The sequence below is a fragment of the Dromiciops gliroides genome, chromosome 2 (assembly GCF_019393635.1).
Source record: "Dromiciops gliroides isolate mDroGli1 chromosome 2, mDroGli1.pri, whole genome shotgun sequence".
NCBI lineage: Eukaryota > Metazoa > Chordata > Mammalia > Microbiotheria > Microbiotheriidae > Dromiciops > Dromiciops gliroides.
The window spans coordinates 662,982,469-663,009,444 of record NC_057862.1 but is presented as its reverse complement, the minus strand read 5'-3'; the positions used below and the strand labels follow the sequence as shown (position 1 = coordinate 663,009,444).

The window sequence follows — 26,976 nt, the reverse complement described above, 5'->3', positions numbered from 1 at the left end:
AGAGCATAGGAATAAATGGAGCTTACCATAAAATGATATTTATCTAAAGCTATCAGTGAACATTAGCTGTAATGGGGATAAGCTAGAAGCCTTCCCAATTCAATCAGGGATGAAGCAGGGATGCCCATTATCACCTCTATTATTTAATATTGTACCAGAATTGTTAGCTATAGCAATAAGAAAAAAAATTAAAGGAATTAGAATGGGCAATGAGGAAAGAAAACTATCTCTCTCTGCAGATATTATACTTAGAAAATCCTAGAGAATTAACTAAAAAATTATTTGAAATTATTAACAACTTTAGCAAAGTGGCAGAATACAAAACAAACCCATATAAATCATCAGCATTATTATAAATTACCAAGATAGTCCAGCAGCAACAGATTGAGAGAGAAATTCCATTTAAAATAACTGAGATGGGGCAGCTAGATGGCACAGTGCATAGAGCACTGGCTCTGGAGTCAAGAGTACCTGAGTTCAAATCCAACCTCAGACACTTAACACTTACTAGCTGTGTGACCCTGGGCAAGTCACTTAACCCCAATTGCCTCACTAAAAAAAAAAAAAACTAAACTAAAAAACCTAAAATAAAATAAAATAACTGAGATAATGAATTTAAAATATAGAATAAGATTTTTTTATTTGACCAGAGTGAAAATTTATTTTGCTTACCCATAGGTATGTGATATGACAGTTTTACTTTTGTTCAATGAGGGAGAGAGGAGGGAGAAGAAAAAAATAATTGCTAAAAATTGAAGTAAAATTTAAAATTAAAAACTTCTATACTGAAGGTCTAGAGCATGTCCAGACCTCCTGAGATGGAATATGTATAGACTGCCATTACATACAGTATGAACATAAAGATAATAAGTACAAATAAGTGGGAAAAATAAATTCAAAGGAATGGCAGTGATGGGCCAAATGAAGGAAAAGTTTTGAACATTTACACTTCCTTCTAATCTCCCATGTTACCACAGACCATACTCTCCACCCACACAAGAGGAGTTGTGGAAGGGGAACTAAGGGTGATGGGAAGGCAGAGTTGATGGGAGACTCACCAGCAAGAATCCTTGTAGCAGTCAGGGGAAGGGAAAGGAAGAGATAGAATTGGTCTTCCCAGCTGGCCCTTATTAATATGTAGTATGTGCAGACTGACTCACTGTGGAATAGAAATAGACATTTATTTATTGGTTGTTCATGAACCTACCTGAAATCATCCCCCGCTCCCCGCCACGCCCCACAAAATGGCATTGGGGAACAGAGAATGTATAGTCAATTATTAGTAAAAAGTAATTCCCAGATAGAAGGAGGGACCAAAAGATGATGGGACTTGGAAGCTGTAGGGGGCAGAGGGAGTATGTTTGGAGAGCTGATAGCTTTGATAGCTGCTAGCAAACAAAGGGCACTGCCGCCCAAACAGTATAACCATGAGTAGTAGGATCCTTGTCTAACTGATTTTCTAATGATCATTTCTAAAACTCTCTCCTCCATCTCCTACCCATTTCTGTTGGAAACAGAAATCATTAAAGGAATTCATTCCAAGAGTATCTCATTCTAATGCTCTTTATATCCAAAGCACTTTACAAAAATATACCTAGTCTTACATACAACCAGATAGAATATTTATTTTAAAGTCATACAGCATCTCCCCATAATTTCTATAGATTCATTTGGGTGGGTCTTATATTCTCCTCTTTCCCCAAGTGCAAGGAACATGAAAACGATAATTGATCAATATGAAGCCAGTTTTCAGATAAGACCTACAGATTGCTTGAGATATACAATTGTGAGAAAAACCCTTGCATCAGTCTTTGGATCTGACTGGGTTTCTGGTCAGCATAATGTAAGTTCTTGGTTTAAGTAGAGATAGTCTATTTTCCCAGCAATGTAGGCCTAGGTTCAAAGAATTCAGTAAGGTTTTCTCTCAGTTCTCACAATTGAATAGTTTTCTTACAAGACAGAAATTGGACCAGACCCATAATTGAATGGGTAGCTAGGTGGTGCCATGGATAGAGCACTGGGCTTGGGATCAGGAGGACTCATTTTCCTCAACTGAAATCCTGCCGCAGACACTATCTGTGTGACTCTGCACAAATCACTTCACCCTGTTTGCCTCAGTTCCTCATCTTTAAAATTAAGTAGAGAGGGAAGTGGCAAACCACTCCCATTTTTTTCTTTCTTTTTTTGTGAGGCAATTGGGGTTAAGTGACTTGCCTAGGGTCACACAGCTACTAAGTGTTAAGTGCCTGAGACCAGATTTGAACTCAGGTCCTCCTGACTCTAGGGCTGGTACTCTATCCACTGCGCCACCTAGCTGCCCCACTACTCCCATTTCTTTGCCAAGAAACCCCCTAATGGTGTCATGAAGAGTTGGACATGACTGAAAAATGACTGAAATCACATAATCAAATAGAAAGGGAACTCAACTAGGTCCAGATTTGAATCACACAATGGAGTCAGTATGGTTTACTCAATTGCCTCAATATTCACTACCACTTGCTGCTCCAGTCCCCTTAATTTCCTCACATTCATGTATCATAACTTATTGTCATTCCCCAATTGATAGACACCTCCTGAGTTTCCAAATTTTTGCTACCACAAAAGAGGTGCTATAACTATTTTTGTACATGTAAGTCTTTCCCCTTTTTCTTTAATCTCTTCAGGGTATAGACCTAGTAGTGGTATTGCTGGATCAAAGTGTATGCAGTTTATTAGCTTTTTGGGCATAGTTTCAAATTGCTTTCCAGCCTGGCTGAAACAGTTCACAGTTCTACCAACAAAACATTAATGTAAATTTTGCCATGATTCCTCCAGAATTTGTTGTTTTCCTTTTTTTAAATCAACTATATTAACCTGAAATTCTTGATCACAGCAGTAATGACCAAAAGTAGTAATGATGGGTTCTTGATCTGGAATTCACACTTAATATGAGTTGGTAGGGGGCAGCTGGGTGGTGCAGTGGATAGAGTATCAGCCCTGGATTCAGGAGGACCTGGGTTCAAGTCCAGCCTCAGACACTTGACACTAGCTGTGTGACACCTGGGCAAGTCATTTGACCCTCAGTGCCCTGCAAAAACCCCCAAAAAACAAAAGAGTTAGAAGAATTATATATGTCTAATGTACTACAAATTTAAATGGATGGCTGCTAAAAAAACAAAACCAAAAACAAACTTGTTTACAATCCACATAGGTAAATTTAATTAAGTATATCTTGAAGGAGTACCCCATGTATCCCAGGAGACCAAATCCATGAAAGGATCCACCAATGAAACCCACAGCCTGAAATGTACCTACATAAATGTACCAAGCACATCTGACAAGCAAGGTAAACTAGAAGTCTTAAGCAGGCAAATTCAACCCTATAGGTATGACTGAGACTTGATAAAAATGGAACTCAGAGCTGAAATAGAATATTCTTCTCTCTCTCCTGTATCTGTTCTTGTTTCTTACTATTAACTCAACTTCCTCAATCCTTGTGTTTGCCCAGTTCACTACCCTGACTCTGGGGTTCACTTTGCTCCCCTCATAGTCTGACCCCATAGGTAACCACTTCATCTCTACACTGTCCTATAACCTGGAATCCCTTGCCCCTTTGTCTTATTACAAGTGATGTTTCATCAAACCTGACTTTTCAGTTACCCCCTCCATCTGCCTTCCCAATATCTTAAGACACTTCCTGTGCTGTTACTAAATGCTGCTGAATCTGAGGCCTCTGCCTGCCTCATTCAGTAGTCATGGTTCCAAGACAGATTTCAGTCCCCCAATAACAGTGTAAAGTATGAGGATGTTGTACACTACTGATTTCAATGGGACTACATCAAATCTTTCACAGTACTCCAGCATTCGTTTATTCAATAAACATTTATCAAGTGCCTACTATGTGCCAGGCACTGTGTTAAGCACTGGAGGCATAAAGAAGTTCCTGCTCTTTAAGGATATAGTCAAAATGGGTACATGATTTACACATCAAGGGTGATACCATAAGCAGATCAGAAGAGCATGAAATGTTTTACCTGTCAGATCTATGAATAAGGGAATAATTTAGCCACAAACAAGATAGAGAGCATTATAAAATATAAAATGGATCATTTTGATTATATAAAATTAAAAAAAAGTTTGACATAGACAAAATCAATGCACCCAAAATTAGAAGGAAAGTAGAAAACTGGGGAAAATATTTTATAGCAAGTATCTCTGCTAAAGGCTTCATTTCTCAAATATATAGAGAACTGAGTCAAATTTATAAGAATACAAATCATTCCCCAATTGACAAATGGTCAAAAGATAGAAACAGGCGGTTTTCAGATGAAGAAATCAAAACTATTTATAGTCATATGAAAAAATTCTCTGAATCACTATTGATCAGAGAAATGAAAATTAAAACAATTCTGAGGTGCCACCTCACACCTATCACAGTAGCTAATATGGTAAAAAAAAAAAATGTTGGATAGCATGTGGGAAAACTGGATCACTAATCCACTAGTGGTGGAGTTGTGACCTGATCCAACCATTCTGGAGAGGAACTTGGAACTATGCCCAAAGGACTATAAAACTGTGCATACCCTTTGATCCAGCAAAACCACTCCTAGATTTCTATTCCAAAAACATTTTTTTTTTCTTTTTGGTGAGGCAATTGGGGTTAAGTGACTTGCCCAGGGTCACAGTTAAGTATCTGAGGTCGGCTTTGAACTCAGGTAGTCCTGACTTCAGGGCCGGTGCTCTATCCACTGAGCCACCTAGCTGCCCCGACATTTTTTTTTTAAGGGAAAAGGACCTATTTGTACAAAACTACTTATAGCAGCTTTTTTTTTTTTTGTGATAGAAAAGAATTAGAAATTGAAGGGATATCCATCAACTACGGAATGGTTGAAAAAGTTGTGGTATACAATTGTCATAGAATATTATTTTGCTATAAGAAATGACAAGCAGGATGATTTCAGAAAAACTAGTGATACAAATTGAAGCGAGCAAAATGAGAACAGTGTGTACAATAGCAACAGTATTGTATATTGATCAACTCTGAATGATTTAGCTCTTCTCTGCAATACAATGATCTAAGACAATCCTGAAACACTTGCTATGAAAAATACTATTTGACTCCAGAAAAAAGAACTGGTGTCTGAATACAGACTAAAGCATACGATTTTTCACTTTCTTCCTAACTTTCCCTTTCTCTTCTTGCACAAAAATGACTAATATAGAAATGTTTTACATGATTGCACATGTATAACCTTTATCAGATCGCTTATGCTAGTGAGGGGAGAAGGCAGGGAGAGAGAAAATTTGCATCTCATCAACAAATGTTAAAAATTGTTTTTACATGTAATTGGGGGAAAAGAAAATCTTTAAAAAATATTCTGGATGAGTCAACCCTTTCATCTACAGAACATCTACCCTGTTTAGACTGAAAAGAGCTTTTGTGGTCCACCATATTGAGTATGTAGGTTTTAGTCTTTACTTCCTAGGCATCTCCTCATCAAGCCTCGCTGCTGCTACATACCCTCTGCACTGCCCTCCAAGCATTGTCCACTCCCCTTTCAATCCTGGAAATAAAATAAGGAATCAAAAAATGAAATCAATATTGCTTTCCCTGTTGGGAATGTCTCAAATTATGTTTCTTTGCCTGACTCACTCCCTGCAAATTTTCAAAGCAAAATACTCTTCTCTAACCATCACTCCCCTTTGTTGTTGCCTCCTATTTTAATGTAACCTCATTGAGAACAAGAACAGCCTTAACTTTCATACATGAGTAATGGGGTCTTGAGCATGCCTAGACCACCTGGGATGCCTTCTATCGAAGTAAAATCTCTTACTCTATACAATCAATCAGTGGGGTGAGGTGCAGAGTGAGGAAGGGAGGATTGAGATTAGGAAAAGAGAGCCAGCAAGAACAGAATTGCTTTCAAGGAGATCAAGCTAAAATAACTGAAGAAAAAAACATTTTTACTGAGGAAAAGGGGTGGGGAAACTTATTTCAGAACAACAACAAAAAAACATCTAAGAGAGAATAGAGGAAACTGTAAACCCAATTTATAAATTTAAATGTGAATTGATTATATACCAAGAAAATGAAAACGTGACAGATTGGATAAAGGAGAGAGGGAAGGAGAGAATAAGCTTATCTATACTGCCTACTATGTGACAAACACTGTGCTAAATGCTTTATAAATATTTCATTTGATCCTCTTAACATGGGAGGGAGGTGCTATTATCATCATCCCCATTTTACACTTGAGGAAACCAATGCAGGCAGTGTTTGTGTAACTGGCACAAGGTCATATTGTCTCCAGTAGGCAGGAAAAGGGGAAAAAATTCATTAGAAAACACAAGGAATAGCTAGGAAATGCTGGAGGCAGGAATGCACCCGGGAACAATCTATCAATAACAATAGTTAGTATTTATGGTATTTGAAAGATTATTGAGTGACATACACTTTCAAACTATATCATGAAGCCTAATGATTTCTCATGTCCTTGGAATGCTCTGCCAAGATCTGTCTGTAGTAACTTATACAGAAAGTTATTTCTACTTCTTCCTCCTAGATGATATATAAAGAACTCTCTCATAATATTAAAGTATTTTCCCTTTAACTTAAAAAATGGGACATATCACTGTTCTCATGCAACTATAGACAACCCACATTATGGCATCTTTCTTGAGAGGCAGGAAAGTTCCTGGATTCCGGTGATTTCTGAAGAAACAAAAGTTGGGCTTCTGTCACAGCTGATGAGGTGAGGGCCTAGCAGCTGGAATGATTGAGCCAACCTGAACCATAAACATGGGGTTACATGTCTGATTCCTTGTGATCCCATTATTCTTCAGCCTCTGAAGTACTGAGACCTCATTCTCTTCCTGCATACATTTAGCCTGTTTTCAACCATTTTTGCACAGCTAGAAGTCAATTCTATCTCCCTGATCTTCTGCAGATGATGTATATCTATTCCTGTAGTCTAGGATTTTTCCAAGGACATCAATGCTTTTCCTGATGTTTTCCATCAGAAATGTTCTTCTGAGCTCTCATTTAAATTTCTGCATTCCCCAGAGTAATTGTTCCATTAATCCATGGGTTCCCCAGATCATTTATATATAGTTTCTGTGAGAAAATGGGTAGTTGTCTCCTCTCAATGTAGATATAACAGTCAATCATTCCCCTCCTGACCTGCTTGTAGGACAAAGGTCTCAGATCCCCTCCTCCCCCTCAGGTTAACAAAATCACATGGTTCAAGGAGCCCTGGTCTCAATAAGGTCTGCTCCAGAGTTGTGTCCAAATAAGGAAGAGGGATGGGAATACTGCGTCCTGATTAGCTAGTTTTTGCGTGTAGATTGTAACCCTTGAGTAATCGGACCAGTGATGAAAAAGGGGAGGGTCCATTTGCGTTAGGGACTAGGATATAAAACAGGGCCTTCGAGCCCCCTTTCTTGGCACCCACTAGCTGCACACTAGGGTGCCTCCTCACAAGAAGGAAATAAAGGTCCTTAGTCACCTCGCTGCTGAGTTCCCGAGAATTATTGAGCAGAGGATGGATTTTTCCCTCACAGTTTCCTAGTAGGTATCCTTCTGGACAACTGTGGTCCTATTTTCCAGGTCTCTCTTAATTGATATGTTGAATTTATTATGTACTTTATTTTAAAAATTTAATCATTTTTATTTAAAGTTTTGAGTTCCAAATTGTATCCCTTGCTCCCTCCCTCCGTCATCTTAAGGTGAATTCCAGGCCGTTTCAATGCCTTTCAAAAGCAAAACAAAAAAATAGAGTTTCAAGGAACAAAGGTTAAGTAGGGGAAGGGGAAAGGGTTGGGGAGATAGAGGTTGGCCAGAAACTAAGTATTTAAACTGCTAGAATTTGGGGTATACCACATTGTTTTAACCGGTTCCCATCTGGCCCAGGCCTGGGGTTTTTTACTGGCAAAATGGGAGTATTGGAGAATGACATGGAATAATAATACCCTGGCTTTTCAAAGCCTCAATTATAGGGGTGATCCCTTCTATTGCTTCCCTAGACAATGGAGACTGGAATGGAGGGGGGTGGTCCCCTTTTAACCTTAAAGGTAACAGGCATGGCAGATTTAAGGAGCCCCACCTCAGTAGGGGATGAGGCCCATAATGACTCGGGAATGTGAGAGGGAATTTCAGATGTATCCCCTACTGTTCCTTGAGCTTCTGTAATCAAAAGTGGCAATAAATGTACAGTATCCTCTGGCAATTGTAGGGAGACAGCCCTATCTGGAGCACAAGATATGGTTGCTCTAAGCTTGCAAAGAAGATCACGACCTAATAAATTTACAGGGTCATCAGGCATAAGTAAGAATGAATGTTCCACTCTTAAGGGCCCCATAGATACCATGTGAAGGGTTAATTTTGCCACTCTTTGGGCTTTTCCTGAGACTCCTACCACATTCAAAGATCCTACAGCGTTACACCCAGGGTCTGGTTTACTCACTAACACTGATTTAGAGGCTCCCTTATCTAGCAGACAATCATATGTGTCCCCAACTTTGACGGTCACACGAGGTTCGTTACTCTGGGGAGTTGAATGGACTGGTACAAGTGCATTCAAAAAGTCCGGGTCTGGGAATATGTAGCTTTCAGTATTTATTTTCCATCCCTCCCCTTCTTCTATGAGATTTTTATGCATCTTTTGATGATTTTGCTAATTCTGAATTGTAATAAGTTATTTTCTTCACAACATTTTGATGTATATATCTTTTACCCAGCTGTTAGTTATTGTGTTATAATTGGTATTATTTCTTCTTGTACTTTGGTCTACCACTCTTAACTTGATTTAAAATTTGCTCCATTAAAAATTTATGGATGTGCCCAATCTGCATTTTTCTTTAAGGCTTTGGTTGTAGAGATTTATAAGTCACTGTCTTTAAGTTTGTTGTGGCTTTCCCTGTGCCCTTCAAAGGTTTTATTGTTAGGTTCTATTTTTTTTTTTTTTTTGGTAGTTTGCTCATTGTTCTACCCATTTTCTCAGTTTGAATGGGTTTTGTTGTAGGTAAGGCATGTTAGATCAGAGGAAAGGATTCTATCTGATGACACAGCGGAACTGCCTTTTTTTTAGTTATTTCTCCCAGGCCAATAAGAAAGGAGATTAACAGCCTCTTTTCCACAAACAAATCAGGTTTTATTAATGGGAATAAAATACACAGCAAAGGTGAAATTAATAAGGTCAAGGACAATGGAATAGGGAAAGAGGAAAATGGATAATCTCCCTGACTCTGGCAAATGCTATCTCAAACCCAAACTCACTTTCAGCTCAGCTAATTCAAAGAACTGGATTTTATTAACTCACCACCAGGGGTCCGTAATTTCTATGGGAGTCAGCTGTTCAGCCTGTCTCCAGTCTGCTCTGAAAGCTTCTCCCAGGCAAGAGAGAGCTACTTCCTGTTGGGGTCCCCTTTTCTATTTTTTTCTCCCTCCCCTAAAGGGGAGGTCCTACAAGTTATGTGGCTGAGACTGGTCCTCTGTTGATGATTGAGTCTACAGCCTCTGAGAGTCTGCAAGATCCATTTATCTACTCCCTTGCCACTATAACTTCCTCTTTCACTTGGTCCTACAATTCAGAAGTGGGCGATGGGCACTAGAGCTGCCAAAAGACACCTGACGTTGTACCTACTGCAAGCACAAAAGTCCCCTGGAATATTTTTGACTAAATATTCAGGGCCCATGGGGCAGCTAGGTGGCACAGTGGATAGAGCACTGGCCCTGGATTCAGGAGTACCTGAGTTCAAATCCAGCCTCAGACACTTAACACTTACTAGTTGTGTGACCCTTAACCCCAATTGCTTCACTTAAAAAAAAATATATTAAGGGCCCTTACCTTCCCTGGGCACCACTATTAAGCACAGCTGAGTTTAAACTCTATGTACTACACTTCTAGCCAGTTCTCACCTGTCTAGATACCTCTCTGACTTCTTAAGTTCCTGTTTGAAGTATGTCACTGTAACTTTTCTTACTCAGATTTCAGTTTGGTGCATTTAAAGTTGTTTTAGAAGAAATATGTTGGGAGAACTCACCAAAAATCACTGGCTTCACTCTACCATCCTTGGCTCTGCCCTGTGCGAAAGCCTTCCCACGTTCACTAAATGCATAATATTTTCACTTTAATAGGAGTTCTCTGACGCACAGTAAGGAGTGCCCAGTCTGAAGACATTTCCACATTAATTGCTTTCATAAAATTTTTCTCCAGTAAGAATTCTCTAATGTCAAGTTAGTGGTACCACTAAAGACATACTCACATTCATGTCTCTAAGCAATATGAACTCCCAGATGTCAAGTAAGATCTGAGTTCATGTAGAAGGTGTTCTCAAATATATTACATTCATAACATTTGTTTTCATTAAGAATTCTGTCATTGAGTAAGTATTGAGTTGTAGTGGAAGGCATTCTCATGCAACTTAAATTCATAAAGTATCCCTCCAGTAGGAATTCTCTCCTGCATAGTAAGTTGGATCCTATTCTTGAAGATCTTTCCCTATTTATTATATTCTTAAGTCTTATCTCTCATACAGAGTAACTTCTGAACTCATGAAGGCCTTTCAACACATATTAAAGTTTTTCTCCAGTATGAATTCTCTGGTGCCGAGTAAGGTGTCCACTCTGTCTAAAAGCCTTCCCACATTCGTTACATTTATAAGGCTTCACTCCAGTGTGAATTGTGTAATGTAGAGTAAGCCGTTTTTTCAGTTTGAAGGACTTCCCACATTCTTTGCACTCATAAGGTTTCTCACCAGTATGAACCACCTGATGTACATTTAAATTTGATTTCCAAAAGAAGCCTTTCCCACATTCTTTACATTTATAGGGCTTCTCTCCAGTGTGAATTCTCTGATGTTGAATAAGCCGTCTCTTTACTTGGAAAGCCTTCCCACATTCCTTACATTCATAAGGTTTCTCTCCAGTATGAATCATCTGATGGCGCTTTAAATCTGAATTCCAAAGGAAGCCTTTCCCACATTGATTACATACAAATGGTATATCTCCATGATTAATTTGCTGATGCTGTTTAAGCTGTGAACTCACTCTGAAGGCCTCCCCACAATCATTACACTCATAAGGCTTCTCTCCAGTATGTATTCTTTGATGTTGAATACACTGTCTCCTCAATGAGAAGGCCTTCCCACATTCATCACATTTATAAGGCTTCTCTCCAGTATGAATTCTCTGATGCTGAAGAAGCTGTGACTCTGTTCTGAAGAGCCTACCACATTCATGACATTTATAAGGTTTCTCTCCAGTATGAATGCTCTGGTGCCGAGTAAATTGTATACTAAGGCGGAAGGCTTTCCCACATTCATGACATTCATAAGGTTTTTCTCCAGTATGAACACTCTGATGTCGATTATGTTCTGAGATGAAGTAGAAGCCCTTCCCACACACTTCACATTTATAAGGCATATCTCCAGTATGAATTCTCTTGTGGGTGTGCAGTGATACATTACTACTTAAGATCTTCCCACATTCATCACATTTATAAGCTTGCTCTCCTGTATGAACTGTCTGATGTTGAATAAGTTGTGTCCTCTGTCTAAATTCCTTCCCACACACCTTACATTTATAAGGCATCTCTCCAGTATGAATTCTCTTATGTGCCTTAAGTGATATATTACTACGTAAGACCTTCCCACATTCATCACATTTATAAGGCTCCTCACCAGTATGAACTGTCTGATGCTGAGTAAGCTGTTTTCTTAATCTAAAGGCCTTCCCACACTCCTTACATTCATGAGGCATCTCTTCAGTATGAATTCTTTTATGTGCCTTAAGTCTTGTCTTCCTCCTAAAAATCTTCCCACATTCATCACATTTATAAGGATTCTCTTCAAGATGAATTGGCTGATGGTAAGTAAGCTGGTTTCTCCGTCTGAAGGCCTTCCCACACTTCTTACATTCATAAGGCATCTCTTTAGTATGAAATATTTTATGTGTCATAAGTGGTTTTTTCCCACTAAAAATTTTACCACATTCATCACATTTATAAGGGTTCTCTCCAGTATGAATTCTCTTATGCCGACTAAGCTGTGAGTTATGTCTGAAGACCATCCCACACTCCTTACATTTATAAGGCATCTCTTCATTATGAATTTTCTTATGTATCTTAAGTGTTTCAAGGCTTCTTAAAATCTTCCCACACTCATCACATTTATATGGCCCTCCAGTATGAATCCTCTGATGTCGAGTAAGCTGTATTCTTAGTCGGAAGGCCTTCCTACACTCCTTACATTCGTAAGGCATCTCTCCAGTATGAATTGTCTTATGTGATTTAAGTGATGTATTGCTACTTAAGATCTTCCCACACTCATTACATTTATATGGCTTCTCTCCAATATGAACTTTCTGGTGCTGAGTAAGTTGTGTCTTCCATCTGAAGCTCTTCCCACATTTCTGACATTCATAAGGTTTTCCTCCAGGAAATTCTTTGCTCTCTGTAAGGAAAAATAAAGGATGATTAACACTGCCTTTCCCCCTTTTCCCAAGGTTTGTAGTTGTTCAAAGGCTTCTGAGAGCTATTCTCTCCCCCTCCCACTTGATAGGGCAAGTGTCACTGCTTTTCCAACAAGGATCATAGTTGATCTTATATAAAAATGTTATGACTCATAGTTATTATATATACATAAATTAACTTGGATGAAATTTCCTAAAGGGATGAATAAGCCCATACCATCTGAGGTGAAATCAGAAAGGGAAAACACTGAACAGAAAGAATAAGGAGAATCAGTGATTTTAGATTGAGGACAGATAGGAAGAGATATAAAGTTAGCAGAATAAAGAAATATGAGAAAAAAAGGAGTCATATCAGACAATTGTTGTCATAAATTTCTACTAAAAACACCATAAAACCACTTTGTAAGGATTTGATTAAAATTTATGAGTAAGATCCAATTCCAAATGAGAAAATAATCAAGATATATAGGTATTTTTCATTAGAGAAGTTATTACTAGTTACCTGAAGCATTTCTCAAACACAAATAATCAAAGAAGTCAAAATGAAACAATTTGCATATACTAGCACAGTAATCAGATTAACAGATACTTTAAAAGGTGAACACATTTGGCAATTGTGTTGAAAAAGATATTTGTTCAGCTGCTTTTACCATTTTTCTGAAAAAATAACAGTAATTTAAGCTACTGCTAAAAAACTGTTTGTAACCACTGACCGAAGGATCCCACTACTAGATAAAAACTTAATTGAAAGAAAACAAAGATCTCTCTCAAAAATATTCACACCAATTCTGAAATTAAACATTACTGAAAACCTATACGTTCACTGACATAATTATGGCTAAACAAATTTTATCATATGAACATATGACTGTGTCTATATAAATAAAATTTTAAAACATAAAAAAAGGATCATATACAACATGACAAAATGAAGATAAGGGAATTAGGTTATGATTAATTGCTTTCAAAATACCAGCAGCAAAGCAACATGAACATAAAAATAAAAAAAGAAAAAAACAGGATATTCAGAAGAAAAAAGTAATAAATAGTTTAACTAATGTGCTTATTTTAAAATGGACAATGAATTGATGGAAGTGAGCATAAAGAATGGCTGTATAAGATAAGACAATCTTCAAAGAAGAGAAGAGAAATACCTACCCTCTATTGAGGCAACAAGTGTCTTTGAGAGTGGAGGTACATGTGAGTAAAGAGATGCATAAAAATGTAAATTCTTTAAAACAACTCAGCTCTTTGATCAGGACCAAGCTTGAGGAAGACCACCTTGTTCAACATTTTCTAAGAATTTTGATCAAAAATGATTGACAGATCTGTAGTTGACAGAGACTCATCTGCAGGGTTTTTATGTAGTCACCTGGACAGCTGCTTCCTGGCATATCTGTCTCTGGCATCCAAGATGCTTCCTTTCTTTCCATCTGGTAGATCAAATCTGGTTTGGATACTGCAAATCCTGCTCATTGAAAAGAAAAAAGTGCTTGTCATGGTAATTTAAGAATTCTATATAAAACCCAGCGATTTAAATATTATAACCTATTCCCAGTAGAGAGGTGTGAGAATGAAGGTGCAGAATATATCTTAAATCAAGAAGGGCAATGGCTATGTTAGCTGATTTTGCCTGAAATTTTTGCGTGCGTGCGTGCGTGCATGTGTGTGTGTGTGTGTGTGTGTGTGTGTGTGTGTGTGTGTGTAAAGTGCTCAATACCCTGGTTGAGGAGAGAAGTAGGATCGTCTTTTAGGTAGAAAGGAGGGAAGGAAAACTGACATGAACTAAAACATCCATAAAATTTAATAAAGGAAACCAAAACAAGTTTATGCTCCTTTTTGGAAAGAAAAATACAAAGGCTAGGAAGACCTCAAGGATGGTACCAAATGACCACTGAAAGATAGTTTATAGTGTAGGGGAATGGGTTACAAATTAGGACTTGGGAAAAAGAGAACACTGCACACACTCCCTGCTTAGACAACAGGAACACTTTGAGTATGAGATGATACTTCCACTGGGATTAAACAGAAAATCTTGAATGTGAAGTAATACAGAGGGTCTAGGACAATAACAAATCAACAATTCAGTTTCCAGTCATATTAAACAAAGACCTTTACCCCAGCAAACAGGTAGCCCAAGTAATCTGTCTCTTGGCTACAAAAGGAATAGGGACAATTTCTTTTGTAGGCCAGGAAGAACTCCTGAAATCTTGAAAGTCTCCATACACATATCAAGACTCCAAAGGAGGAGCTGTTCTTACCCAAAGAGACCAGGTTGCTATAGTTCTCCAGCATCACGTCCCTGTACAACTTTTTCTGAGATGGGTTCAAATGTGCCCACTCCTCCTGGGTGAATTCCACAGCCACATCCTGGAATGTCACTGATTCCTGAAACACCAAAAATAGCTGAGCTACCCAGATAGAGTTCTCACTGTTAGGAAGTTTGAATGTAAAGTTCTTGGCAGTATGGGTTGTTTCATTCATTTCTGTGATGCACAGTACAGTGCCTGGTACACAGCAGGCATTCAAACAATTCATCTCACCATTACATTGTAAGCTCCTTGAGGGCAGGGTCTGTTTTTGCCTCCCTTGGTATCCTCACACTTAACATAGTGCCCGGCACATAGTAGGTGCTTAATTAACACACTATTATAGTGATTCCAATAACATTAACTTTAAAAGCTGTACCCATGGCTCCTACTTCTGCCCTCTAAGCTCAAGTAGTACTATGCCTAAGAATCCTTTTCCCTTTGCTGAAATAAAACAATGAAAATGAAATAATGAACCATAGCTCTCATGTGGCACCTGAGTGCTTATTTGTAGGCTAAACATTTGCAGATCTTTTGAGCAGTCACTATGATCACTTCATTGCTAGGCACTTTTTCTCTTTTTTTAAAAGAATGCATAAAAAATACATATTATATTTTATTTTCCCCCAATTGCATGTAAAAACAACTATTAAGGGAATTACAGTGCCATGATGGAGGAGTTAGGGAATGCCTTTTTTTGGGGGTTGGGCAATGAGGGATAAGTGACTTGCCCAGGGTCACACAGCTCATAACTATCAAGTGTCTGAGGCCGGATTTGAACTCAGGCCCTCCTGAATCCAGGGCTGGTGCTTTATCCCTGCGCCACCTAGCTGCCCCTAAGGGAATGCTTTAAAGCCCTCCTGAACTGCTTGTAATCTTTTTTCCTTGATGTAGGAGGTCTAGAATTTGCCTATCCTATTCCTGGGAATTTTAATTTTGCAATCTTTCAGGAGTTGCTCAGTGGATTCCTTCCATTTCTATTTCACTCCCTGCTTTTAGAATATAAGGGCGGTTTTCTTGATAATTTCTCTCTTTTAGATCATGGCTTGCAGGTAGTCCAATAATTCTTAAATTATCTCTCTTGTATCTATTTTCCAGGTCACTTGTTTTTCCAAGAAAATATTGGACATTTCTGATATTTTTTCATTCTTTTAATTGTTTTATTGTTTCTTGATGGCTCATGGAATTATTAACTTCACTTGCCAAATTCTAATTTTTCAGACTTGGTTTCTTCTCTGAACTTTTGTACCTCCTTTTTGATTTGGAATTATTTTATTGAGGGAATTTTTCTACCTCTTTTCCCATTAGGCCAGTTCTGCTTTTTAAGACTTTTTCTCTTCTATGGATTTTGGTATCACTCTGCTTTTAGGATATCAGGGCAGTTTTCTTGATAATTTCACTCTTTTGGATCATGTCTTTCAGGTAGTCCAATAATTCTTAAATTATCTCTCTTGCATTTATTTTACAAGTCACTTATTCTTCCAAGAAAGTGCTACTCTAAGTGGGAAACTTCTTCACACTATTTCTTGGGAAAATGCACACAACTTTCCAAATTCTGAGAAAAACAAGTTAGGAAATTAGGGGAAAAAAATTACTCATCAATTGATGTAAAGATATGGCTGGTTAGGGGCAGCTAGGTGGTGCAGTGGATAAAGCACCAGCCCTGGATTCAGGAGGACCTGAGTTCAAATCCAGCCTCAGACACTTAACACTCACTAGTTGTGTGACCCTAGGCAAGTCACTTAACCTCCATTGTCCTGCCAACAACAACAACAACAACAACAACAAGCCCTGGCTGGTTTGAAGGAATCCAATGACATCAGACTGAAAGCAAGAGTAGGAAATGTCAATACACAGAGTGAAAGATAAAGGGAAAACCTCCTGGGCAACTGACATAAGATCATGAAGTAGACAAGTGCACATGATCTGATCAGACAGGCCCCTTTGTAAATGTTATAAATGTGTGTTAATAGTCGTGTCTGCTACTAACAGTCATTCTTACAAATAAAATATGTACTTATAAGCTTATATGCACAATACATTTACACAAATCCTGTACAGGGTGTTTCAAGAAGACAAGCAAGCTGTCAAAAAACATAAAGAGTATATCTATTCATTAATAAGAGAAATGCACATTGAAAAGAATCCTTCATACTGGTTTTTTTTTTTTTTTGTGAGGCAATTGGGGTTAAGTGACTTGCCCAGGGTCACACAGCTAGTGAGTGTTAAGTGTCTGAGGCTGGATTTGAACTCAGGTACTCCTGACTCCAGGGCCGGTGCTCTATTCATTGCGCCATCTAGCTGCCCCCATACTGTTTTACAACCCATCAAACTAGCAAGGTGACAGAAAAAGAATTTTTTTTTAAAGTCAATCAGAGGGTTTATTCAACTCCTTCTATTGATAGTCCCAAGGAGTTTACATTGTGGAGAGGAAAGGAGAATGGATACAGGCACATTGTTAAAATACAAAGTACATACCAAGTAAAAGCAAAGTAATTTGATTGGGGGTGGGGGCTTCAGGGGAGCCTCCCAGGAGCTATGAAGGAAGCCAGAGAGGCTCTGAGTGACATGTGTAAGGTCATACGTGGTTGTCCAGCCAAGGGCTGAACTCAGTTTTCTGACTGAATTCAGTACTCTCACCAAGACACCAGGCTACAAATTCAGGATCAAGCATTTATTAAGTGCCCACAATGTGCAAAGCACTTTGTTAATTGCCAATCAATACCACTTCTGCTCAGTAATCTTTCTAGTGTTTCCTATTGATGCTTTTCCTGGCTACCTCTCTGGAGACCTTGGCCTTGAGGACCCAGGGGATCTTTAACCTTTGACTCATCTCAACTTCCTCTAATCCCAGGCCTCCAATGAGGGCCTCTTTGTGTTAGTATCTTGTCCATTCTGGCAGCTTTCTTAGCTTCTCTCTCATCAGAGAACCAGAGCTGAAATGACTGGAAATTCACCATAAGCCAGCCTTGTTTTCCTCATGGAGCCAGTGAGACCCTGCTCTGGGAAGGGAGGAAGGAGGCCAGTGGACCCCTGCTCCCTGCCTGCCCCAGAGCATGCCCTTGAAAAGCATCCAGTGCCTTGGAGACATGGTGGCTGTGTACCTAGGCATGCCAGGGTGCCCAGTGGAGTCAGCTGGGGGCATCTGGCCATGAGGTTGCAGAGGTGCCCGGGCGGGGCCAGGCGGAAGTCCCTCCTCCTCCCCCCAGCTCCTGAAAAAGAAAACTTTTGGAGAGGTTTCAGCAAAATAAGCATTTTAAGGTACTGCTGGTGGATTTGTGAATTAATAGAATAATAATACCATGTCAGGAAGCAATGTGGAACTATGCCCCACAAAGTACTGATTGGTGTGTACCAGTTGACATGGGTAGAGAACTAGTGGGCCTGTACACCCAAAGACTTCAAAAACAAAGAGAAGAAAAGGACTCATAAGCACAAAAGTATTTCTAGCCCTCTCTCTTCTTATAACAAAGAACTAGGGAGGGCAGCTAGGTTGGTGTAGTGGATAAAGCACCAGCCCTGGATTCAGGAGGACCTGAGTTCAAATCTGGCCTCAGACACTTGCCACTTACTAGCTATGTGACCCTGGGCAAGTCACTTAACCCTCACTGACCCCCCCCCCAAAAGCCCCCAAACCACAACCAACCCAAAACAAAACAAAAAACAAAGAACTAGGAACAAAGATATTCATCCATTGGGGTGTGTGTGTGTATTCTTTCTCCTATATACCACTTCATGATTCAAGCTTGTTCTCCCACTATTCTTTTCTCCTACAATGTAAAAGCCCTTTTTTACACAACTCTTTCATGAGAAATTTTTCCCATTCTTCTTTCTTTTTTGTTGAGTGCATTCTTCCTTCTCACAGCGCCCCCCCCTTTAAGTCATCCTAACATAAACAGACTTAAATCCAAGCCCTTTTTCTATGAAGTGTCCTAATTGCCCTAATAATCACAGTTCATCTTCCCATATAGGAGTATAAACAGTACGTTTTAATTTCCTTATGCTTTTGTTTGAATGTCAGATTTCCTATTCAGTTCTACTCTTTTCATCATCACAATGCCTGAAAGTCCCCCATTTCATTAAATATCCCTTTGTTTCTCCTGAAAGATTATACTAATTTGTGCTGGGTAGGTTATTTTGTTTGTAATCCTAGCCCCTTTGCCTTTCAAAATATAAAATTCCAAGACCTCCATGCCTTTACCATGTCAGCTGCTAAATCATGTGAGCCTAATTGTGGTTCCATGATATTTAAATGGTTTCTCTCTGTCTTCTGGAAGTATTTTCTCCTTGACCTGGGAGCTCTGTAATTTGGCTATAATATCCTTGAGAGTTTTCATTTTGGTTATTTCTTTTAGGGGAGGCAACGGTCAGAAAAAAGACTGAATTTTATGAAGAAAACCAAAATATAACAGGATGGAGGGAAATACATACTAATTACAACTGTCAGGGGAATGGGATGAATTCACACATAAAACAGAAGGGAATAGCAGAATGGACTGAAAACCAGAACCCAACATGCATTGTTTACAAAAAACATATCAGTCACAGAAAGACAGTTAAAATGGGAATGGAGCAAGATCTATTATACTTCTGTTGAAGTATAAAAGGCAGCAAAACCAATCAAGATGTCAGACAGAAGAAAACCAAAAATAGACCCAACTAAAATAGATATTCAGAGGAAGGAAATCCTGCTGAAATGTACCAGAGAAAATGAAGTAATCCCAATACTAAACATTTATGCACCAAACTACATAGCATGCCAATTCTGAAAGGAAAAGTTACATTAGCTATAGAAGATAACAGATAACAAAACTGTTCTTGGGGGGGGGGGACACCTCAAATTACCATTCTCTAACCCCCATAAATTGAAGTATAAAATAAACAAGGAAGAAATGAAGGAAATGAATCACATTTTAGAAAGTGAGATATCATAGATCTCTGGGAAAAAATGAATGAAAACAGAAAGGAATATTCCTTTTTCTCATCACCTTTATAAAAGCGAAACTACTCAAGGCATCACTTTCAGTCCAGAATATAATTAAAATCACTTTCAATAAAGAGCACTGGAGATAAAGCTTAAAAATTAATTGGGAGGGTAGCTAGGTGGCACAGTGGATAGAGCACCAGCCCCGGAGTCAGGAGTACCTGAGTTCAAATCCGGCCTCAGACACGTAACACGTACTAGCTGTGTGGACCCTGGGCAAGTCACTTAAATCCCAATTGCCTCACTAAAAAAAAAAAAAAATTAATTGGGGGGGGTAGCTAGGTGGTGCAGTGGATAAAGCACGGGCCTTGGATTCAGAAGGACGGGAGTTCAAATACCTACTAGCTGTGTGACCCTGGGCACATCACTTAACCCTCACTTCCCTGCCAAAACAAAGCAAAACAAAAAAATTAATTGAAAACTAAATAATTGAATCCAAAAAAAGGAAGGTCAAAAAAGAAATCAAAGAAAGGTCCAATGATTTCATTAAAGATAATGACAACATTGAGACAACACAGCCAAATTTGTGGGATGCAGTCAAAACAATAAAGTAGAAAAATTCTAACTCTAAACTTTATATCACTAAAAGAAAGAGCAGATTAATGAATTGGGTAGAAAACTAATAAATTTTAAATCCCCACTTAAATGCCAAAAGAAAAATTTAAAAAGATCAAACATTGGTTGATCTTATTTTGGAAAAAACAACAAAAAAAACCCATTTAAAAAATCTTAAAAATGGAAAAGGTAAATACACTAACAATGAAAATGATTAATTATTAGGAGGTATTTTGCCCAATGATATTGAAATAAAATTAATGATCTAAGAAAAATAGAAGAATTAAAAAATATATATATATACATTGCCAGACGACCCAGTCCAACTCACAAGGGAAATGGATCTCCATAATAATATGAATGATGATTAAAAAAAGTACACTGCCAGATTAAAAGATGATGAACTAGAATACTTACACGACCTAATGGTATAAAACAAAATATAAGTCAAAAATAAGCTCCCTAAGAGAAAAACCACAGGACTAGATAGATTTACCGGTGAATTGAACCAAACTTTTAGAGGACAAATAATTCCAATATTATGTAAACTATTTTGTAAAAATAGGTAAAAGACAATCCCACAGCCCCACAGGATTAATGATGAAGCATGCTATCTGCCTCCACAGAAAAAACTGATATTGATTTAACACAGACTGAAGCATTCTGCTTTTTACTTTCATTTTTTCTTTTATTTGAGGCTTCTTATACAAATGACTAACGGAAATATTTTATATAATTGGACATATATAATGTATATCTGCTTACGGCTTTAGGGAGGGGGAAGGGCAGAGAAGGGTAAAATTTGAAACTTTAAATAAAAATGCTAATAAATTTAAAAAAATTAAAAATAGGTAAAGCAAGAATACTGTCAAATTCCTTTTAGGACAGAAAATAGTGCCGATACCTAAACCAGAGAGAGCAAAAACACAGAAAGAAAATTATGGACTGATTTCCTAATGACTACTGATGCAAAAATGTTAACTAAAATACTAGTAAGGAGGGTACCAAAATATATCAAAAAGGTCATATACTATGAGAAGCCTGTATTTATACCAGAAGAGTAGGGATGGTTCAATATTAGGAGAACTATAAACTATAGCAATAACAACATGCTACACTATGCTTATAGCAACAGATTCAAAAAGAGCTTGAGACAATATACTACACACCTTTCTACTAAAAACACTGCAAAGCATAGGAAGAAATGAAGTTTTTCTGTAAAAAATAGGTAGTATCAGGGCAGCTAGGTGGCTCAATGGATAGAGCACCGGCCCTGGATTCAGGAGGACCTGAGTTCAAATCCGGCCTCAGACACTTAACACTTACTAGCTGTGTGACCCTGGGCAAGTCACTTAACCCCCATTGCCCTGCAAAAAAAAAAAAGGTAGTATCTAGCTAAAACCAAAAGCAAGCTATAACTTTAATGGGGATATAAGCACGAAGACTTCCCAGTAAGATCAGGGGTAAAGCAAGGGTATCTGTTATTACCATTAGTATTCGATGTTATATTAGAAATGTTAGTTATGGAGGTAGCTAGGAGGTGCCGTGAATAAAGCACTGACCCTTGATTCATTGCCCTGCAAAAAAAAAAATAGAAAGAAAGAAAGAAATGCTAGCAGAAGGGGCGGGGGCAGAGCCAACATGGCATAGTACAACATAGCATGGTACAAGCAGCAGCTTAACATTCCCCTACAAACAACTTTAAAATAATGCCTCAAGTCAAATTTTCGAATAGAACAATCAACAAAAGGCTGGGATGAGATATTTTTCAAGCCTAAAACAATTCAAGAGGTCAACAGTGACAACAGTACCATAGGCAAGTCATGGAGGCAGTTGCAATAATGGAAGTAGCATTAGCAGCAGCAGTAGCTGCTTTGGAAGCTCTCAGATCACAGACATTAAGAGGTCTGGGCTGCTGAGCAGAAAGAAATTTCAAGGGACCCTTTCCTGCCACTGTATGTAGCTCTTGCTTCCTGGAATCCATAGTGTCCATACACAGTTCTGGGTCACAGTTCAGAGTGAAGGGAGGACTTATGGTTAGTCACAAGAGAGCAGAGGCCCTCATTGCAGTTCCAAAGTGAGGAGAAGCAGCAGTACTTACAACCACAGGGGAGTAAAACACCTGCTCATAGTTCCATGGCTAAGAAGAACACTATCTTTGTGGCTGCAAGATAACAGGAGCCCTTTCCAGGTAAAATACAGAGTGCAGTCCAAGAAAACATTGACCACACCACTCTGCATCACACCACCTTGGAAGTGCTGAAACTTTATAGACACCCCCCCACCCCCCCAACTAGGTCTGATAACAGAAGTACAAAAATGTCTCTCCAACCCCAGGGGAACAAAGCCCACCTAAAATCTAAAGTAAAGAAATGGGCTGAAAAACAGCAAAAACAAAGGGCTTGACCACAAATACCTACCATGGTGTAAGAAAGGACAAAAACAAACTCAGAAGACAACAATGTGAAAACAGCTACAAGTAAAAATATTAATTGGACCCAAAGTCAACAAGAATTCCTGAAAGAGTTAGAGAGGTTAAGAGTGGTACAGGAGAAACTGGAGAAAAAAATAAGAGTGGGGGCAGCTAGATGGCGCAGTGGATAAAGCACAGGCCCTGGATTCAGGAGGACCTGAGTTCAAATCTGGTCTCAAACACTTGAAACTTACCAGCTGTGTGACCCTGGGCAAGTCACTTAACCCCCATTGCCTTGTAAAAAAACAACAACCAACACACACACACACACACACACACACACAGAATTAACAGCTTAACTAAAGAAGGCACTAACAATTCTAATGCTCCTTCTGTCCCTCCTCCCTACATCCAGTAAGCAGTCAATTATTGCTTGTACATGTGCAATTATGTAGAGCATTTCCATACTGCTCATTTTGTATAAGAAGGCTCAAATAAAAGAAAAAACTGAAAGAAAAAAAAAAGCAGGTAAGGAGATGAATAGAATTTTAGAAATCTTAGCTATGATACAGTTCTGGAGAAAACTGAAAAGGAACAGAAAAGAGTATACCCTTTTCTCAAGTTACGCACCTTCACAAAAATTGAAAATGTATTAGCCATATTAGTCAGACAAATACAGAAAAGCAGAAATATGAACTACATTATTTTCAGATCATACTGCAATGAATATCAACTTCAATAAAGGACCTTTGAAACACAGATTAAAAATTAAAGGAAAAACATCATAATCCTTACAAAAATTATAGAAACCTTCATGACTTTGATGAAAGATAATGAAAATGAAACAAAACCAAATTGTATGGGATGCAGCCAAAGCAGTATTTATAGAACAACTTCAAATCTAAATGCTTACGTGAAGAAAGCATAGAAAGAGCATATCAATGAATAGGGAGTGTAATTTAAAAAACTGGAAAAAAGTAAAAATTCCCAATTAAACATCAAGACAAAAGTCCTGAAGATCAAAGGAGATAAATAAACTTTAAAAACCAGGGAGAATAGAAACAGAGTAAGAGAGCAACAAAACCATTTTCCCTAATAAATATCAAGGTAAATTTTAAAAGAATATATTAGCAGGAGTTTCCAACAATGTATCATAAATATCATACTTTGGTTGGTTGGTACCAGGAATGCAAAGCAGGTTTAATATCAGGAAAACTATAAGAGTAACTGACTATGTCAGTAACAAAAACATCAAAAATCACATATTCATATCAATAGATGTATGTAGAAAAAGCTTTTGAAAAATACAACACTCATGCCCACTATAAAACATAAGAAAGCATAGGAAGAAATGAAGCTTTCCTTAATAGGGTAAGTAGTATCTATCCAAAATCAACATCAAGCATTATCTTTAATAGAGATAAACCAGAAGCCTTCCGAAAAAGATGGCCATCATCAACCCTTTTAGGCACGCTTAAAGCAAAGATTACCATTATGAACGCTTTTCTTCAATACTGTCCAAGAAATGCTACCTATAGCACTACAATGAGAAAAAGAAATTGAAATAAGGCAACAAGGAAACAATGATCACACCTTGTAGGTGATATGATGGTATACTTACAAGAACTCTGGTGAATCAATTAAAAGACAACTTGAAACGAAATTGCAGGATATGAAATAAGCCCACATAAATCATCAGCATTTCTGTACATTACCAACAAAACCCAGCATCAACAGATAGAAGGAGAAATTGCATTTAAAATAACTGCAGACAGCATAAAGTACAGAGGAGTCTCTCTGCCTAGACATACCCAGGAACTAGATGGATACAATTACAAAACACTTTTCACACAAATAAAGACAGAATTAAACAACTGAAGAAATATTAATTGCTCATGGCTAAGTGGACAATTACAACTAAACTAATTTACTTATTCAGTGCCACACCAATCAAACTACCAAAGAATTTTTCTATACACTTCAGAAAAATAATATTGAGAATATGAATTAAAAAAAACTGCAAGAAAGGTATTCTCACAGTACCTGATTTCAAACAGTATTAAAAGGCAGTAATCACCAACACAATCTGGTGAGGGCAAAGAAATAATGGTTCATCTGTGAAATAGATTAGGTACTCAAAATGCAGAAGTAACTGACCTAATAATCAAGTGGTTAAAAAACCCAAGGATGAAAGCTTTGGGTGCAAGAAGTCACCATTTGATAAAACCTGTTGGGAAAAGTGCAAAGCAGTCTGGCAAAAACTAGACATAGACTAATATCTCAAAATGTATACCAAGATAAGGTCAAAACGGGCACATTATTATAACACGAAGTATAGTATAATGAGCAAACTAGGAAGAATTTACCTGTCATATTTATGAATAAGAGTAGAATTTATGACCAAACGAGACAAAGGATCACAGAAAGTAATATGCATAATTTTGATTACATGAAATTAAATTCTTTGCAAAAACAAAACCAGTGTAGCCAAAATATAAAGGCAAAGAAAAAAATGGATAAAAGATTTTATTCCAAAATTCTCTTACAAAGGCTTCATTTCTCAAATATGTATGGAACTCAGGCAAACTTATAAAAGCCATTCCCCAATTGAAAAAAGAAATCATAGGCACTTTTCAAAAAAAAGCAAAGCTATCATTAGTCCAATAGAAAAATATTCTAAAGCACTAAAAGGGAAATAGAAATTACAACTTAGAGATACCACTTTACAATACTCAAATTAGCTAAAATGGGTGGTGGGGGTGGGAGAGAAGGGGAAAGGGTCTCAGAAACACCTGGAAAAACTTGTATGAACTGAAGCAAAGAAAACTGAGCAGAATCAGAACATTCTCTACAGTGACAGCAATACCATAACAGTGATCAAGTGATCAGCTGTGAAAGACTTATCTACTCTGATCCATACAATGATCTATAAAAATTCCAAAGGATTCATGATGAAAAATGACAACTGAGGAACTCTTTCATGCAGATTAAGGCATTTTTTTTTCCACTTTGCAATGTGGCTAATATGGAAATGTTTTGCATGACTTCCCATGCATAATGTGGACCCTATTGCTTGCATTCTCAATGAATGGTGGAGGGACTGGAGGGAGGGAAAGAATTTAGAACCCCGAATTTTTAAATGTCTTAAAAATCAAAGTAAAGGTAAGGTAATTGCTTTGTAAAGGGAGGATAAATAGGTGACTTCTGTATTATCTTTTAACTCTAAATAGATGATTCTGTGTTGCCCACAGTTTCCAGGGCTGTCTATCAAAAAGAAATGTATCCAATGGTCTTCAAAGTGACAGATAACTCAAGAAAGCAGCAGTCCCCACTCACCCTTCCAGGCCTGGTTGTCAGGAGCACAGGAGCCATTCCCTTGCGCAGTGAAAGCACCTACTGGGGAAGAGCAGAGGCCACAAGAGGCCAAGGTTCTGGAGAAGAAAGGAGAATCATGAGAAGCCCAGCTCAAGCTCTCTGGGTCCCCTACTCAGAGGCTAGAAATTCTCACTTCTCCACTATGGGGGGGGGGGAGATAGGGGAGGAGGGCTGGTGTGGGGTGGTGGAGGCGGGGGGGGGGGGGGCGGAAGGAGCAGCAGGAAACACTCCTTTCTCTGCTGGAGGTGACTGGTCTTTGGGAGACCATCCCCTTAGAGAGAAACCAGGACAGACAGACAGAGGGCCCTGATGGCTCGGCCAGCAGAGGAGGCTTCCTGGAAGAAGTGGTACCCAGGAGGCGATCTGCAGCGAGAGGAGGATGCTGCGGGGGAGGGACAAGGCGACAGGGAAGTCTGGGCACCGACACAGAGGTGACACTTTCAGGAAAGGGAGCGCCCGGGTCACCAGCAGCATCAGAGGAGGCTTCCCGGAGGAGGTGACAGTCAGGAGGATGCGGGGAGGAGGAGAAGCCCTAGTGAAAGCGGGGCCAGGACCAGACGTGGAGCAGGAATGGTCGAAGGACTGAGGCCTGACTGGGCTCTGGAGTCCAGGACTCTGAGGCAGGATCGGAATCCGGGTGAGCCTCCACAGCCCGCCGGCCCGCCCCCACCCCTGGGCCGTCCTCGGCCTATGGGGTGCTCCTCAAGGGCTTTCTTCCTCCTTTGGAGGACGCTCCCCCGTTCTTTCCGTGCTGCCCAATGAGACCCCGATGCTCCGACCCCGCCGCACCCCAACAGTTGGCCTCCAGGTGCGCTGGGCAAACTGTCCGATTCCACTCACCCACGTGGCGGATCCAAGAGAGGATTGGAAAGAAGCAGTGACCACGTGTAGG

At 38.8% G+C, this 26,976-nt stretch overlaps 1 protein-coding gene across 3 annotated transcripts; it reads right to left on the bottom strand.

Moving 5' to 3' along the window:
- Positions 1 to 589: 589 nt before the first annotated feature.
- LOC122741067 (zinc finger protein 420-like) lies at positions 590 to 26,976 on the bottom strand. Of its 3 annotated transcripts, XR_006354809.1 has the most exons (6): positions 26,925 to 26,976; positions 26,046 to 26,140; positions 14,710 to 14,836; positions 13,821 to 13,916; positions 10,021 to 12,429; positions 590 to 1,159 (listed from the first exon to the last, which is right to left on the bottom strand). XR_006354809.1 is itself a non-coding variant. In XM_043984136.1 (4 exons), exons 1-4 carry the CDS (start codon positions 26,079 to 26,081, stop codon positions 10,553 to 10,555), a joined length of 2,136 nt encoding a protein of 711 aa, XP_043840071.1. In that variant the 5' UTR covers positions 26,082 to 26,201; the 3' UTR covers positions 9,245 to 10,552. The 3 variants fall into 3 exon arrangements, 1 of the variants encoding a protein (XP_043840071.1); XR_006354808.1 differs by lacking the exon at positions 26,925 to 26,976 and having other exon boundaries at positions 26,046 to 26,201; XM_043984136.1 differs by lacking the exons at positions 590 to 1,159; positions 26,925 to 26,976 and having other exon boundaries at positions 9,245 to 12,429; positions 26,046 to 26,201.